Raw genomic sequence first — 18,290 nt, forward strand, 5'->3', positions numbered from 1 at the left:
GCTCAGCCCTTTAGAAAAATTCTCATTAAATGGACTTGGAGATAGATTTTGGGAGTAAAATAAAAACAAATCCGGGCTTCTAAAATATTTCCAGGTGTTGGACATGACCGAATGCTTTGCCTTCATACTTTGAAAGGCAGTTCTACAATAGCAATGTGGCCTCGCAACTTTTTTTTATAGATAAAAAACGAAAAACTGCCATTCTCGGGATTCCGAGCCACATTCTCCAACTTTCACACAGAAATTCCTTGTGGCTGGATATTTACAAAACAGTGAGCCTGAAGGTTGTGGAGAAATAGTTGAATACATGCATCTAGCTTCTGTTGAAGGCTCAGTCAGAGACATCGATAGGTCCTTAAAATGTTTTGGGCAAAGGCCTACACCATAAATTGTTATTTAAATTTGCACATGTGCTAATTTGTAGGTATAGCTGGAAATAGAGGCCAACTTTTGGAGGGAAAACCAACCTATATGAAAAGTAAATTTTAAAAGAAATACACAAGAAGCAAGCAAAGGATGATTGAGGAAGCTGCTTTATACCCTCAGAAGATGGTGGAATCTTCTTCCTTGGAGGTTTCTAAGCAGAGGTTGGATGGCCACCAGTCATGGATGATTTAGCTGAGATTCCTGCATTGCAGGGTGTTGGACTAGATGACCCTCGCGGGCCCCTTCCACCTCTACAATTATTTGATTCTATTATTCTAACTCAGACCATTGGTCCTTCTAGCTCAGTATTGTCTACACTGATAGACGGTGTCTCTCCAAGATTTCAGAGGGGGGTTCTCTCCTACCTGAAGATGCTAGGACCAGATGCTCTATCACTGAGCCCTTCCCCAAAGGAGATTTGGGGCATGCTCGTGAAAGACTTGGGGGGCTGGGCCCCCTGGGCCATCCTGTAACAAGCCCCCTAGTCAAAATCCCTAGGTGCCTTTGGGACAAGGGTTCCAGGGGCCTTGTCTTCAAACCCTACGTTGTTGTCTGGGGCCTAGCACTCTGTTGGACTCCAAAAATCCAAGAGGCTGTTTAGGAGACACGATGCAGCAAGCAGCGAAAAGTAGGCTGAAAGTTACATCATAGGTGTGCAACGACATGATACTTAATGCTGCTTGAAATATTGGAGGAAAGGGACCGATTAAAGAAAGCATAAACTAAATGTTTTCAATCCCCAAATGTAAAGCCCTCCCTTCCAAACTTACTCCGAGCGCCAAAACGAATGAAATGTACATTTCCTAAAACACTCCAATCCTCCTACGTGGGTTTTTTTTTTTTTAAATATATATTTGCGGTTTGGGAATTGCCTCTTAGTACAAGAGTGCTAGACGACTGTTTAGATGCGGCCCGCACGTTTTCTAGGCCGAAAGGCTGGATAAATCCCAGGTACTTTGGCTGGCCAGGCACTGAGGTATTTCGATATTGTTCTGCACTTCTATATATCATTGGCACATGGGAGCAGGATTCTAAGCTCTTAAAAGATACGATGTTAGCTAGGAATCTGAAACATTTTTCCAGCTCTGTTGTTATGAAGAGGTGACGTTACCCACTGAACTTTGAGCAAAGGAGACAGGATAGTGGTGAACAATTAATATTGAGGCCTCGCCATGTGTTTTTTTCCGGCAAGCTGAGGCTTAATGAAGTCTGTGGCCGTATAAAAAGTTGTTGTTGTGGTAGTAAGCTGAGGGCCAAGGGGGGAAATAAAGCCCAATTCATTGACACCAAACTGGGAGGGGTGGCTAACACCCCAGAGGACAGGATCACACTTCAAAACGACCTTGACAGATTAGAGAACTGGGCCAAAACAAACAAGATGAATTTTAACAGGGAGAAATGTAAAGTATTGCACTTGGGCAAAAAAAATGAGAGGCACAAATACAAGATGGGTGACACCTGGCTTGAGAGCAGTACATGTGAAAAGGATCTAGGAGTCTTGGTTGACCACAAACTTGACATGAGCCAACAGTGTGACGCGACAGCTAAAAAAGCCAATGCAATTCTGGGCTGCATCAATAGGAGTATAGCATCTAGATCAAGGGAAGTAATAGTGCCACTGTATTCTGCTCTGGTCAGACCTCACCTGGAGTACTGTGTCCAGTTCTGGGCACCACAGTTCAAGAAGGACACTGACAAACTGGAACGTGTCCAGAGGAGGGCAACCAAAATGGTCAAAGGCCTGGAAACGATGCCTTATGAGGAACGGCTAAGGGAGCTGGGCATGTTTAGCCTGGAGAAGAGGAGGTTAAGGGGTGATATGATAGCCATGTTCAAATATATAAAAGGATGTCACATAGAGGAGGGAGAAAAGTTGTTTTCTGCTGCTCCAGAGAAGCGGACACGGAGCAATGAATCCAAACTACAAGAAAGAAGATTCCACCTAAACATTAGGAAGAACTTCCTGACAGTAAGAGCTGTTCGACAGCAGAATTTGCTGCCAAGGAGTGTGGTGGAGTCTCCTACTGTGGAGGTCTTTAAGCAGAGGCTTGACAACCATATGTCAGGAGTGCTCTGATGGTGTTTCCTGCTTGGCAGGGGGTTGGACTCGATGGCCCTTGTGGTCTCTTCCAACTCTATGATTCTATGATTCATTCTTGAGGAACATACGTAGTCCAAAAAAGGATGGTTTGTTAGGAGTGGGAACAAGCTCTATGAGCTTGGACATTTCTTCTTCCACCGTCTCCATTTCCCCCTTCCCATCTGCAGGCAGATTTCCTGTTTGTCAAGCAGTTCCCCGTGACATCCCAACTGCAAAACTGTGGTTTAATGGTTTAATGGCCTACAAACTGGCACGCAGGTGGCACTGTGGGTTAAACCACAGAGCCTAGGACTTGCTGATCAGAAGGTTGGCGGTTCGAATCCCTGCGATGGAGTGAGCTCCCGTTGCTCGGTCCCTGCTCCTGCCAACCTAGCAGTTCGAAAGCACATCAAAGTGCAAGTAGATAAATAGGTACCACTCTGGCGGGAAGGTAAACAGTGCTTTTGTGCACTGCTCTGGTTCGCCAGAAGTGGCTTCGTCATGCTGGCCACATGACCCGGAAGATGTACGCCGGCTCCCTCGGCCAATAAAATGAGATGAGCGCCACAACCCCAGAGTCACGACTGGACCTAACGGTCAGGGGTCCCTTTACCTTTTACAAACTGGCATTGCAAACAAGGATTTAGGTTTCCTGATCTACATGTCATGGGCACCGTGATTTAACAAGAAGATGATTCTCTTCAGGTGTCAGGTGGGCAAGGCGAGGATGGAAGAAAACAAGGGAGAACTCACAGAGGTATAATTTTCAGAGTGGTTTATCAAATCTATCCATCTTCGCAGGGGAATCTGGGAATCGTAGCTCTGAGAAGGGAACGGCGGTCTCCTGACAACTCTCAGCGCCCTTAACAAACTACAGTTCCCGGGATTATTTGAAGTGGGAAAGCCATGGCTGCTTAAAGTGCCATCATAGTATTTTAAATGCATGGCATGCAGCCTCGCTCTTTCATTGTCCTGCTGTTATAGATAAAGGGCTAAGAGAGAGAGAGAATGGATTACTTAAGAGGCCTCCTAGTAGGTTCATCATGGCGATGGCAGGATTAAGCCCCTGATTCACAGCTCAGTTTCCTAGCCATTAATGCTGCATCAGTTAATCTTCTTGCTAAAGCGGGTTTGGAATTAACCAAAAGACACTCTCCTAATTTTATTTTGGAACAGGCTCAGCTAGCAATTACAATCCTTGGGTACAGTTTCTAAGCAACACACAGGCGGCCGGCAGCGGGGCGGGGGGGGGAGGGATTCATAGAACAATCTTTTGCTCAATAAAAGCACAAGCTTTGCAAGGCGAACACTCACAAACAAAGATGGCAGAACATTCCCTTCTCGAAACGCACTCGGCACACGCGCACTTCATTTATGACTGACATCTGTCAGCAGCTCTTGCAAAATGTGATCGGCAACAGCAAAGTAACAGAAGGGGGAGGGGAACCCCTTTTTAAAATCAGAGCCGGAGAAGAACATTTCATCCCAAAGTATCTAACATTTGCTGCTGTGCCTACTTTGCACAGCCTCTTTTTTGCAGTTTGGTTCCTCCAAAACGGCAAACTTTATATATATTTTTAAATTTGTCTGTCCAGATCAAACTAGTTGGCTGGACCTGCTTTCCCCATTAAAAAAACCCTGTGTCAGTTGAGCTTTTCCGGGCAGTCGCTATTTTTTCAGGAAGGGTCCAAAGGCACACACTGTGTGTGCAAATTCCATGCAGCAGTTGTCCCAACCATGAAGATACTTCACCTCCCAAATTTCCTGGTCACCAAGGCTGAGTAACTGGAGGGACAGAGGCATAGTTGTCAACTTACAGATTTGAAAATAAGGGACCAGCAGCCTCAAAAATAAGGGATCAGCAGCCAAAATAAGGGATCAACAATTACTTTGACCAAATACATATTTTGTTGAGTGCAAATGGCTTCAGATACCTATTAGGTCCATAAATTACCATATAGCATATATTCAAAACACAAAAACAGCAACAAGTTGTTGTTGACAAAGGACAGCTGGACATAGAAAGGGCCCCATTACCTTCAGTAGCTTATTTAAGGGACAGCAGCGGGACATGGCACTGGGATAAGGGACTGTCCCGCCAAATAAGGGACGCTTGACAGCTATGGACAGTGGCTCGGCAGACCGCACTTCTCAAACCTTCCTGTGCAACACAAAACTGCCAGTCAACTTCTTCACAAAGCTAGGTTATGCCAGTGTGGGGTAAATCAGGTTGTGGCTAACCTGCTGTTTTCCTTTTGACGCTGAACCACAAGTCCCATCATCCCTGACCATTGAGCCATGTTGGCAGTGAATGTTCAGCAAAATCTGGACGGCCACAGGTTTCAACCAATGGGGGCGGCGTTTAAATGCTTCCCAGTTTCTCAGCTGTTCTCTGCTTCTCCCATTGACCACATGACCCTGCCTGACAGCTCACCGTGTCCCCTGCTGAAATCACGGAAGCATGAAGTTCATTCCTTTGTTTGCTTGAAAGCCACGGCCTGCAGCAGGGTCTTGCCACAGCTCAGAAGGAGCAGAGCAATGTCTACTTCTCAGATCATAACAGAGGTTAACAAATACAATGGAAATATCCAGCTTCGTATTTTATTTTATTTCATCGTTGGCAGCATCTCCCAGATTCTCCTGGATTCATTTTTTTTTTTCAAGTGCATTTTCTCAGTTCCCAATGGATTTCTGGAAGCTGAGGAATAAAACAGCCACACTCCTCAGAATTTCCAGAGTTGTCCGCCAGCTGCATGCTTGTGCTCTGTTCCACTCACAACATCCATTATTGAGCTCAAAAGTCTACTCTCCTCGTGCCATTTAGACCCAAGCAGTCCCCCATGTCTGATTGTCTCCTTTCTCACCCACCGATCCATCAGTTTCCTTTCGTACACAAACTATAAATCCATTTTATGCACATTCGCTCCATGCAAAATCAGGCTATGCAGCCTGCATGAGCTGGCACATGTGTGCAAGGGAACATATAATGTCCCTTTCTGTGTTCCTTCTTACACACACACTGGCCATTAAGGGTTAAAAAAATAAAAGCAGAGTCAGACTGGCGCATAGCCAGAGCTGGGTGGGGAACCTGCACCTCCAAATTTTGTTTGGCTCCAGCTCCAGCCAGTGTGCCCAATGGTCAGAGCTGCAGTACAGCAACATATGGAGGACCACAACTTCCCCATCCCTAGATTAGATTGTCAGACCCTGGAGCAGGAAAACCCAGCTTGCAATCTTCATTCAAGCATGAAGATCGCTGGTTTACCTCTGCACATCTAGTATCTCTCTCTTAGCCCAACCTCCCTCCCAAAGGTATCATGAAGAGGAAACGAGTGAGGAAAAATCATGAAGACCGCCATTTTGTTGGTGACCCCAGTGCTTTTTTTCTTTGAAAAATGTTGAGGGGTACTCTTATTTTCCTGCACATATTGAAATACTGCCCCTCAATGAAGCCAAACCTAGATTTAAATAATATTTAGGGGTATGTGTACCCCTGCGTCACCCCAGAAAAAAAGCACTGAGCGACCGCACTTGTCCACTCCCAAACCTTGCTGGAGGTAAGATTGCTCACATCTCTTGTACCTCTGTTAACTCTGACCTACTTGTTTAGTGGCAACGGACAAAGCTCTATTTTGCTAGCCAAATGGAGAACACCTTTCCCCCCGCTTACTGCAAGCCCACTGCCAAATGAATAGGCTACTGGCAGGGGACAGATTGAGCCTATGCTTCAGTTTGGGCCGATTCCTCGTCCAGTAAAATGTGCCTGTTCTCCTCTGTCAAATGTTGGAAGGAATGTATGATATGGGACTGCCAAGTGACAAGGGGAGTGTGGGCGTGAGGAAACAAGGGGGCCAGATTTGGCCTGGCCAGTTTTTTTGAACTCCTGTGGGCCTACTGGTGGAAACTTCATGTAAAAGTCAGAAATTTGGAAGGCTTACCGGAGTTATGTGAGCTAATCTGGAATTTGTCGAATAAGAAGTACAATGGTACCTCGGGTTAAGTACTTAATTCATTCCGGAGGTCCGTTCTTAACCTGAAGCACCACTTTAGCTAATGGGGCCTCCTACTGCTGCCGTGCCGCCGGAGCACGATTTCTGTTCTCATCCTGAAGCAAAGTTCTTAACCCGAGGTACTATTTCTGGGTTAGTGGAGTCTGTAACCTGAAGTGTATGTAACCCGAGGTACCACTGTATGCAGAAACTTGTGTGTGAGTAACCCAATGCAGATGCGCACTAAGCCGTCGTCAAGTTCAGACCCAAAGTGCTGTGTTTGGCGCAAGATGGCGGCACCTCGTTCTTTAATTGCCACATACACAAAGAGTGTGTGCTTAGCACAAGTCTCAAGAACAAGCTCCTTCAACAGAAAGCAGAGGTGGCATAGGGCTCCGTCCCCATCACAGGGAAGTAATAGTGCCACTGTATTCTGTTCTGGTCAGGCCTCACCTGGAGTACTGTGTCCAGTTCTGGGCACCACAGTTCAAGAAGGACACTGACAAACTGGAACGTGCCCAGAGGAGGGCAACCAAAATGGTCAAAGGCCTGGAAACGATGCCTTATGAGGAACGGCTAAGGGAGCAGGGCATGTTTAGCCTGGAGAAGAGGAGGTTAAGGGGTGATATGATAGCCATGTTCAAATATATAAAAGGATGTCACATAGAGGAGGGAGAAAGGTTGTTTTCTGCTGCTCCAGAGAAGCGGACACGGAGCAATGGATCCAAACTACAAGAAAGAAGATTCCACCTAAACATTAGGAAGAACTTCCTGACAGTAAGAGCTGTTTGACAGTGGAATTTGCTGCCAAGGAGTGTGGTGGAGTCTCCTGCTTTGGAGGTCTTTAAGCAGAGGCTTGACAACCATATGTCAGGAGTGCTCTGATGGTGTTTCCTGCTTGGCAGGGGGTTGGACTCGATGGCCCTTGTGGTCTCTTCCAACTCTATGATTCTATGAATACTCCTTCGATCTTTACCCCCAAACAGGACTGGCTAGAGTAAGAGATTTCCCCTCCTCCATGCCCAGCCACTAAAGGTTCAAGATTCTTGCCCTTCTCTGTATCTGATCCCCAAGCAGCTGGCTGTGCATAGTATAGTATCATCATCGCCTTCTCAACCTCTCTGTGGTTTTTGATATCATTGTCCTGGACTGGCTCTGCGGGGTGGGTATTGGTGCACTGTGCTACACCTGAAGATGTAAAGACAGTGCACAGCTCATGGGGGGGGGGGAATATTGTCTGTTAACTAGACTTGCTATCATATTACAGTGGTACCTCAGTTTAAGTACCGGTACTTAATTCGTTCTGGAGGTCCGTACTTAACCTGAAACTGTTCTTAACCTGAAGCACCACTTTAGCTAATGGGGCCTCCTGCTGCCACTGTGCCGCTGGAGCACGATTCCTGTTCTCATCCCGAAGCAAAGTTCTTAACCTGAAGCACTATTTCTGGGTTAGCGGAGTCTGTAACCTGAAGCGTATGTAACCTGAAGCGTATGTAACCTGAGGTACCACTGTAATGGCATTTGCCATTAATAGGTGAACCGCCTTGAGATCTACAGGTATAGGGCGGTATACAAAATATAATAATAACAATAACCATAATAATGCCAGATTATGTCAAGAGCTAAAAGCAGCCTCAGACATCTCCAGGGTATTAGCAGTAGCCCTGATCAAAACATCTGTAAGTGCAGTATCTCCTTGGAGAGGAAGAGGCCATAGATGCTTGAGCAGCCCTGAGGCTTCCAGCTGACTAAATATAAAAAGGTAAAGGTAAAGGACCCCGTTACCTGGATAAGTCCAGTCAAAAGGCAACTATGGGGGTGCGGGACTCATCTCGCTTTCAGGCTGAGGGAGCCGGCGTTTGTCCACAGAGAGCTTTCCGGGTCATGAGGCCAGCATGACTAAACTGCCACTGGCGCACGGAGGACCGTGACGAGTGCCAGAGCGCACGGAAATGCCGTTTACCTTCCTGCTGCAGCGGTACCTATTTATCTACTTGCACTGGTGTGCTTTTGAACTGCTAGGTTGGCAGGTGCTGGGACCGAGCAACGGGAGCTCACCCCATTGCGGGGATTTGAACCGCCGACCTTCCGATCAGCAAGCCCAAGAGGCTCAGGACCACCCAAGTCCCTATTGACTAAATATACTGAGGAGTAACCTGTGAACCAGGTGCTTCGGGTTCTACGTTTCCTCCTACTAATTGACAGAACCTTCAGGCATCCTTCATGGATCTGCTCCTCGGTTGCCTCCACTGCCGCTAGCCTTCTGAATCAAATCTTGCAGATGGTTTCACTGCACTTACAATTGTGTGTGAGATAGGAGGGGAAGCATAACCCAGAACATACCACAAACAATGTGGGAGGCATTATAGTTCGGCAGAAGACTTTTGTTTGTAGCAGATCGGCAATGCATGCTGAAGTAACCCCGATTGCAGGGCTAGCACAGACCCCTGCCTGAGACCTTCTGTAACACACCAGAAATACATCTGGGTTACCTTTTTGTGCTAATTTTTCCCAAATTTTACAAATTGTAGTGCAACTTTGCCTAATGCACACATTTTTTAAATTGTTTCCACCCAATATAACACATTTTTTTGGTGTTACTTCCTTTAATAAACACCCTGATATGCACACCTTACCCCAGCATATGCATTTTTGTACACGTTACAGAGAAATGTACAGAGAAGGATGGCTGTGTTTTGGTTCACATATTACTTTGTAAAGTAAACGGAATCAAACTCTCTCTCTCTCTCTCTCTCTCTCCCCCCCCCCCCCGCAACCTCACAAATCCCTAGCAGTTCATGTCCTCCCCATTCCCAAATAAAACATTCTGGGGAGAAAGCTGGATAGAGAAGACCTAAATTTAGCGCTGTATCAAATCTACAGCAGGCTTCTCAAAGCACTGAAACGAGTGCCTCTTTTAGACAAGCTAAATAATTGAGTTGCCCACATTGTATTAGATGTCCCTTAAGTGATTGTTTCGTGTGTATTATTCATCCCTCACCTGGGGTGTGAAGCAGCACCCAAATACAATGGAGCCTTCCTGATGGGATACCTGCTAACATTGTTGGAACAAAAATCACTACCATTCCCAGTTGGACTAAAACAAAAACAAAAACCCAGATCATAAGCTCCTGGGACCACACCGCCAATAAAACCTCCCGGGAAATTTATCGAAATCTATCTAGGTCATCTGGGCAAGTTCAGTCCTGTGCCTAAGGAGCCTAGACAGAAATGCCTCTTTCAAATCTGTAGGAAGAGGCATCATCTAGATCAGTGTTTTTCAACCACTGTTCCGCGGCACACTAGTGTGCCGCGAGATGTTGCCTGGTGTGCCGTAGGAAAAATTTGAAAGATTTTTTTTTTTTTAAAAAAGTCAATTTTTCGCCCACTAGGCGGGCGCCGGACTGTGTCCTGGGTATGGGTGGGGTTTTTGACCCCATCCTCGGCCAGCAGGGGCGCCGATTGGTGCTCCTCAGGGGGACACCCTCCACTTTTCTGATGTCCGGGCCGTGATTGTTCCAGACTCCAGCCTGGGCCTATCACAGTAGGACATCATCTTCCGACTTCCTTCCCGCCCGAGCACAGTGTGCGCAGCAGCGGAGAGAAGCAGACGTCGCGACTCGAGTCACCAGGAGGACCGGAGCAAGAGGAGACAGACGGAGACCAGGACTCGGCAGGAGTCGGCACTGCAGAGAGACCGCATCCAGATCCAGACCAGGCCGCAGGTGCAGCGTGAGGTGAGGAGGTCAGCAGCCCGGTAAGTTTATATATAGTCAATATAGGCACAGAGTTAAATTTTTTAACATTTTCTAATGGTGGTGTGCCTCGTGATTTTTTTCATGAAACAAGTGTGCCTTTGCCCAAAAAAGGTTGAAAAACACTGATCTAGATCAGTTGTAATACAGTGGTACCTCGGGTTAAGTACTTAATTCGTTCTGGAGGTCCGTTCTTAACCTGAAGCACCACTTTAGCTAATGGTGCCGCCGCCGCTGCACGATTTCTGTTCTCATCCTGAAGCAAAGTTCTTAACCCAAGGTACTATTTCTGGGTTAGCGGAGTCTGTGACCTGAAGCGTATGTAACCCGAGGTACCACTGTAGTTGCATGAGCCCTTCCCCGATTTTTTCCCCAGGGGTACCCCCCAAAATATTGCTTCATTGGGTGACTGCTTGAACTGTTTGTGTCCAGGCTAGTCCATGCTACACCAGTCTTCTTCCCAAGCCTGGATTTGTGCTGTCAGGAAGCGGCGATGGAGACTGATCCAAGAGACAGGAGGAATCCATTGTGCTGACCAGACTGGTCCATGGTGTGTGTAGTTCAGCTGCAGCCAAAGTGGTTCCCCCTCCAGGGGCTTTGGACTCCAATTCCCAGCAGCCCTGGCCAGCATGGCCAATGGCAGAGGATTGTGGGAGTTGAAGCCCAAAACATCTGGAAGTGCACCATGTTGGCTACCCCTGGTGGAGCTAGCGGGGTGTCATAGTCAGATCAGGGAGACCTGGGTACAAATCTTGAGCTGGCCCTAAGCACCTCGGGGTGGATGCAAATGAGATTAGATAAATAAAATGCATCTATCTAAGGCATCTATCTACTGCTTACAAGGGATGCGGGTGGCGCTGTGGGTTAAACCACAGAGCCTAGGACTTGCCGATCAGCAGGTAGGCGGTTCGAATCCCCGCAACAGGGTGAGCTCCCGTTGCTCGGTCCCTGCTCCTGCCAACCTAACAGTTTGAAAGCACCTCAAAGTGCAAGTAGATAAATAGGTACCGCTCCGGCGGGAAGGTAAACAGCATTTCCGTGCGCTGCTCTGGTTCACCAGAAGTGGCTTAGTCATGCTGGCCACATGACCTGGAAGCTCCCTTGGCCAATAAAGTGAGATGTGCGCCACAACCCCAGAGTCGGTCACAACTGGACCTAATGGTCAGGGGTCCCTTTACCTTTTATCTACTGCTTATTCATGTGCATTTCTAAGCTCGATGGTAGTTTGATCTAGCCAGTCTACAGTGCCTGTCAATCACAGAGGTGGAGTTTGCAAATTCCCATCCCACCCTCAGAACAACAACAACAAAAAGGCTAGGTTAGGTTAGGATTTTGCTGCACAGCACAAGGGTACCTGTTGCACTCTGTGGATTCCCTGTGGCAGCAGCTTGCTTCTATGCCAGCCCATCTCTGACTATCAGAACAACAAGAGTTGTCTATTTCCCTTTGCCAAATGGTGGTGTGGGTGCAGGTGGGAGAGAGAGAGAGAGAGAGAGAGAGAGAGAGAGAATGTGTGTAGTTTTTATGAAGAAGAAGAGTTTGGATTTGATATCCCGCTTTATCACTACCCGAAGGAGTCTCAAAGCAGCTAACATTCTCCTTTCCCTTCCTCCCCCACAACAAACACTCTGTGAGGTGAGTGGGGCTGAGAGACTTCAGAGAAGTGTGACTAGCCCAAGGTCACCCAGCAGCTGCATGTGGAGGAGCGGAGACGCGAACCCGGTTCCCCAGATTACGAGTCCACCGCTCTGAACCACTACACCGCACTGGCTCACAGTGGTTGCAGCTATTGACTCGGTGTCATGTTATCGACATGGCCATCTCCAAATATCTCAAGGGCTGTCCCATGGAAGAGGGAGCAAGCTTGTTTTCTCCTGCTCCAGAGGGTAGGACTCGAACCCAGGGCTTCAAGTTACAAGAAAGGAGATTCCGACAAAACACCAGGAAGAACTTTCTGACTGAGAGCTTTTTGACAGCGGCAGTCTCCCTCAGGAGGTTGTGGAGGTTTTGAAGCAGAGCTAGGGTGACCATCTGCCATGGATGCTTTATCTGAGAAATCCCACATCGCAGGGGGTTGGACTAGATAACTGTTGGGGGTCCCTTCCGACTCTACAATTCCATGATTCCTCTTTTTGCAGGAAACCCAGGGGATCTCCAGCACTTTCTGAGTTGGCATAGTCCTGCCTTTCAGCATGTCTCATTTGGCATTTGGTTCAGAAGTCAGGAATGTCGGCGTGCTACCGTGCATTTTGGGGAATCAAGTGCAGAGTGCATTGAAATGACTATGCAAGTTAGGATTCTTTTCCCGCGTTGCAGTCATGGGATTGTTTATATCACATGACGGTGCATATTTTCATTCCACATTGTGGGAAGTGACGGAGACAGGATCTTTTTATTACTGTGTTTCCGTGATGTAGGATTTTTGTCCCTTTGTTCTCTCTCTTTGCTCTCTGATGCTGAAGAGCAGGCATCCCCAAACTCAGCCCTCCAGATGTTTTGGGGCTACAACTCCCACCATCCCTAGCTAACAGAACCAGTGGTCAGGGATGATGGGAATTGTAGTCCCAAAACATCTGGAGGGCCAAGTTTGGGGATGCCTGCTGAAGAGGAAGGAGGTGAGTCGCGATGCTCCGAGTGTATATATGTAAATAAATGTAGTTTAGCCAAAAAGCTGCGCAACTGAGTCCAAATGCTGACTGCCTATACTCTGCTGATCCTGAGGTGTGCTGATGCCTCTTGGTATCAGTCGCTGTGATGTTCGGGCTGGAGAAAGCTTTTGAATCTCCCGAATGAATGACCAGGAGGGGGAGAACATGCCAGTCAGGCATGTGTCTCTGCCAGATACCTACTCATGTGTAGAACCTCCTGACACGCCTCCCCCCCCCAAGAAAAACCCAGAGATATGTATTTGTGTTCACATACACACACAGGACTGTGCCTCTGCTAGTTCTGCTCAGCAACTCCCCTGCCATTCCTATCACATTAAGCTCCTAGCCCTTCTCCTTTGCACCCCATGAAACCACTAAGCTTGCTTTTCACTTTCCCAACCCCAATCTCTTCATGCACATCCAGGACTGTGATGTAGCACCACAGGTCCTCCAATGGAACGACAGCCTTATGTATAAAGGAAGATATGCACGTGCGCATTCGTGTGCACGCATATGTATACGTTTTGTGTATATGGATTTATGTGTGCCTCTGTGTACAAACATACTTGGGCCATATGTAGCATGTTCCAGGCAGGAACAGAATCTGCCCGGTGATGGTTTTGAGCACGGGTAGGCAAACTAAAAGGACGCAGGTGGTGCTGTGGGTTAAACCACAGAGCCTAGGACTTGCTGATCAGAAGGTCGGTGGTTCGAATCCCCACAACAGGGTGAGCTCCCATTGCTCGGTCCCTGCTCCTGCCAACCTAGCAGTTCGAAAGCACGTCAAAGTGCAAGTAGATAAAGAGGTACCGCTCCAGCAGGAAGGTAAACGGCGTTTCCGTGCACTGCTCTGGTTCGCCAGAAGCGGCTTAGTCATGCTGGCCACATGACCCGGAAGCTGTACGCCGGCTCCCTCGGCCAATAAAGCGAGATGAGCACCGTAATGCCAGAGTTGGCCACGGCTGGACCTAATGGTCAGGGGTCCCTTTACCTTTAGGCAAACTAAGGCCTGGGGTCAGGATCCGGCCCAATCGCCTACTAAATCCAGCCCACGGATGGTCCAGGAATCAGCGTGTTTTTACATGAGTAGCATGTGTCCTTTTATTTAAAATGCATCTCTGTGTTATTTGTGGGGCGTAGGAATTCCTTCATATTTTCCCCCCAAAATATGGTCCAGCCCCCCACAAGGTCTGAGGGATAGTGGACCGGCCCCCTGCTGAAAAAGTTTGCTGGTTTTGAGGAACACAACCTCAGAACTGCTTTTGACTGCCACAGAACAAGTGCAAGGCTCTGGGCTTTGGTTTTTTTCCATTCCGTCTGAGAACTGGGTAACCACCGCCAAGATAACAGATTATGACGCCGCGAGGGTGGAAAATTATGTTGCCCTCTAGCTCCCGTAGGGACACTGAAATGAATGTTGTTGGCACCGTAACTCTCGTGATACAAAGCGACTGGACTTTGCAGACAGGGGTTTATAAACTCTGACAACGTGCAGCTGATTTATGCGTCTTAAGTAGTTTTCTAGACACACATCTGCAAAAGAACTAGACAAAACATTGCTTCAACCCAGGGTCGGAAGTTGAGAAGGGCGCTTGCACCGAAACACAGGGGCTGCTGACACTGTGATAAATGTTGACTTCAAAAGATACAAGTGCCCAGGGGTCTGTGGGCTACACAGAGATTTTCATCAAGTTTGGCAGTTGGCACAGGATGCCAGTACAAGTGTCGTCATCGTCCCCCAACACACTTACATGTGATCAACTCTCCTGCAACTGCATATAAGCCAAGAAATCAGTAAAAAATTCAATTCGAACCCGGAAATGGTGGGAGAGAGCTGGAGAGTCCTCGTAGCTCAGGATGAGACCCTCCCTGAAGCCCGAAGGGGATGTCAGTGAGGGCAGAGGAAGCTCCAAAGAGACCTGAGGTGTAGCGGGGCTTTGTTTAGGCTGCTCGGCCTACCTGCCTAAAGGCTGATGCAGCTGCTTTCTTGCATATCCTCCAGCCAGCCCTAGATATTTTGGTCTGGATTGAGAAGAGAGCTTGACATCAACATCTGCTGCCCCTGCAGATCCTGCTGTCTGAGGCAGTTGCCTCATCATTCCTCATGGGTCGGCCGGCCCTGATGAAAACACCTGTGTGGATAAGGGCCTAACTGACAGCTGGGAAAAGGTGAAGACCAGCTCATATATGGAGCTGGGTGAATTTGGGGAGGGGGTGCAGGGTCACAGCGGAAGGTGTAAAAGGGATTCTATGCTCTTACAGCTGATCTCTCTCTCTCTCTCTCTCTCTCTCTCTCTCACACACACACACACACTCTTCCACACTATCAGAAACCCAAGGAAATAACCCGTTTCTGGTTTTCTCCTGAAAACCTGGGAGGTAGGGAGAAGATAGGACCACTGGGCATGATCCTGATTCCCCCCCCCTTCACAGTTAGACAAAGCAATGTGGAAATTGAGAACGAGGTTTTCCTCTACTGATGACCGCAGTCAATCAACCACTCAATTCCTAAACCTTCCTAAATAGTTCTCCATAGAAAAGCTAAATTCAAAGCACCACAACCATTAATCCATTTTCTGGTGACATTAGCACCTCATTAAAAGTTCTGGAATTGAACTTTCAGAATACCTGTCCCCATCGTTTGTGAAGAATTATAAACATTGCATAATCAGTGCAGTACCGTGTCATTCTTGAAATAGGAGAGTTCACCGTTATTATTACTTTATCATTTCTAAAGCAGCTATCAAATCCATTAAACTTGCCTTAAAGGTTTCTTTAAAAAAAAAAGGATGGCTGAAAGATATTAACATGTAGTTTGTTCATTTCGATGTTGCCACCCAACCATAAGGTGCTCAAACTATGGCTTGCAAACCACCTTCAAACAAGGGTCTCCAGTCCTGATTTGGTCGCCAATTGTAAATCATGGTTTGAAGCAACCCGTTGGGTGTTTGTTTCACTAAGAGGCAATAGGTGTGGTTATGCTGAAAACTCCTGTTAAATGGAGATCAGCTCTGTTTCCTGAAAGTTGTAGCTGGATTCAGAGGGTAGACCACAAGCTATTATTTAGGGCCACCTTTGTGCTAGGAACACAAACAGCACAAGCGGAATAATTGCACCAATGGTAGAAAAGGTGAAAGTCCTACCTGCTAAAGCTTTGATGCGAGACCTCTCAAACAGCCGTGCGGAACTGTTCTCGTTGTCCCACTCTTCAACATCCCAGCGGTTGTTGACATCGCTGTATTGCTGTTGGATTTCAATGTTGTCAAAGTCTGTCGCTACTGTCGTCGTCATCTTGGATCTTTTTAAGCCAGCCTCTGCATCAGCTACCCCTTAAAAACTCTCCTGTTGAGGAAGAATGAAAGAAAGAAAAAAGAGAGAGGGAGGGAGATGTGTTTAGTTGTTGGTTTTTAAAGATTTCTTCCCAGGTAAGTAAGCAAAGGATCACAGCCAAAGTTGTAGACTTCGTTGATCAGGCTTCCTCAACCTCGGCCCTCCAGATGTTTTGAGACTACAATTCCCATCATCCCTGACCACTGGTCCTGCTAGCTAGGGATCATGGGAGTTGTAGGCCAAAAAAAATCTGGAGGGCCGAGGTTGAGGAAGCCTGTCGTTGATGGCTGTATACCTATAACATCTGGAGGGGCATGTCCTATGGCTTGGGGCCAGAGCAGTTGAAGGACTGACACAAATCTGTCTGGATGTTGAGATTCATGTGTCAGCCTTCTGAAGCAAAGGGCTTGGTCATTTGAAGACAGGGCCTTTTCTGCTGTGGCACCACATCTCTCAAATCTCTACCCCAGTGAGGTTCACCTGGTACCATCTTTGTTCTCTTCCCAGCAAAAGATTAACATCCATTTGATTTCTTTAGGCGATTTGAGGCTGCAATCCGGGGATAGCTCTACAGCATGAGACCCTTAATCTCAGGGTTGTTGGGTGAAAGATTCCTGCATTGCAGGGGGTTGGACTAGATGACCCTCGTGGTCCCTTCCAACTCTAGAGTTCTATGATTCACTGACCTGGGAGTAAGGCCTATTCAACTCAGAGGGACTTGAGTCTAAGATGTGCATAAAATTCTGCTTAGTCTACAGATACAGCTTTATGTTGCTGTTTCATTTTATGCTGCTCTGCTGTGATTCAACTCGTTGTGATTTTATTATTTTACTGTACTGTAAGACCCTCTGAGCCCTCTGGCTGAAAAACAGCTAACGGTCGTTTTAAATAAACAGAGAAATAAAAAGTATTGATGAAACCCCCTCTGTCTTTTATTCTGACACCCACTTTTCTGCAACTGGCCCCTCAGCTCAGAATTTTCATACGTTTGCCCTGAGTGTTGATATTCGCAATCTGGCAATGCAACAACCCTTAAAAGTCTTCTCCTCTCTCTCTCTCTCTCTCTCTCTGTTGTGCTTTTCCTCTAGCTAACCGATGCCACCTACTGACAGTTGAAATTGTTTTCTATTTTCAAGCCAGCCATAGCAAAACATGTTTAATTCCTCTGCACGGACCGCGGGCTATGAAACAAATTAAGATACTCCCAGGTGAGACAGCATTTTGGTGGGATGGGTATTCCACATCTGTGTTGACATCTTAAGGCAGCCTTCCTTCCCCAACCTAGCAGGGTCCGGTTGCTTTGAGCTACGGCTCCCATCATTCCCAGCAGGCATACTAGGGTTGCTGGGACTTGTAGTCTAAAACATCCAGAAACAACCGGATTGGGGAAGGTTGCCTTGATCACTGTAGAAAGCAATATTTATCTCTTGCAAAAAACATTTTAACCTTTCTGTTTTTCTATCTGCTTTGCTCTTCGTATAATAATAGAATAAGAGCTCATTTTACCTCTATTTTTCCCCAACACTTATTTGCAAAACAAACCCTTTTATTTATTATGCTGATTTTTGAGGTGGTTTGTTTTTAAAGGGATACTTTCTCTTTTGTGCAAGCTCCTCTGGCGACTGCTTCATTGCATCCCATAGGAGGGCGATTGTTATATGTATCTACATCATTTTCTTTGAAGCAGTTTTGGAGAGTTTTTGTGAGGCTCTCTCTAACTTGTTTATTTGTGGTTAGGATATTGCACAGAGGTTGTCAGAACAGTGCTTGAAACTGTATTATAAAATTTGCAATAATATCTAGGGCCTCCCAGTCCACCTGACCTAGAAATCTATTTGAGTGATGACACAGGACAAAACACGTTGCTCTTTTAAAACAGCTTTTTTTAAATAAAAAAAACACCAAACATACAGTTCCTTATTTTACACTTGTGGGTTGATATTTTTCCCCTCAGGGGTTCTTTCAGCCTCAGTTCTCTTTCGCTCTGCTTTGTGTTATTATGTGCCTGATAAACAGAAGGGACACAATGCGAGAGGATTATGCAAGTGTGATTAAGCCACCT

General features: G+C 46.9%; 1 protein-coding gene across 2 annotated transcripts in view; it reads right to left on the reverse strand.

Moving 5' to 3' along the window:
- SPTBN1 (spectrin beta, non-erythrocytic 1) overlaps positions 1-18,290 on the reverse strand; it is a 244,607-nt gene that overhangs the window by 156,859 nt on the left and 69,458 nt on the right. For both annotated transcript variants that reach the window (XM_082217182.1, XM_082217180.1), the window contains exon 2: positions 16,042-16,240. In XM_082217182.1, coding sequence (XP_082073308.1) covers positions 16,042-16,189 — 148 coding nt within the window. In that variant the 5' untranslated portion in view covers positions 16,190-16,240. The remainder of the gene's footprint in view (positions 1-16,041; positions 16,241-18,290) is intronic.

The sequence above is a fragment of the Podarcis vaucheri genome (genome assembly GCF_965113315.1).
Source record: "Podarcis vaucheri genome assembly, chromosome: 3".
Classification (NCBI taxonomy): domain Eukaryota; kingdom Metazoa; phylum Chordata; class Lepidosauria; order Squamata; family Lacertidae; genus Podarcis; species Podarcis vaucheri.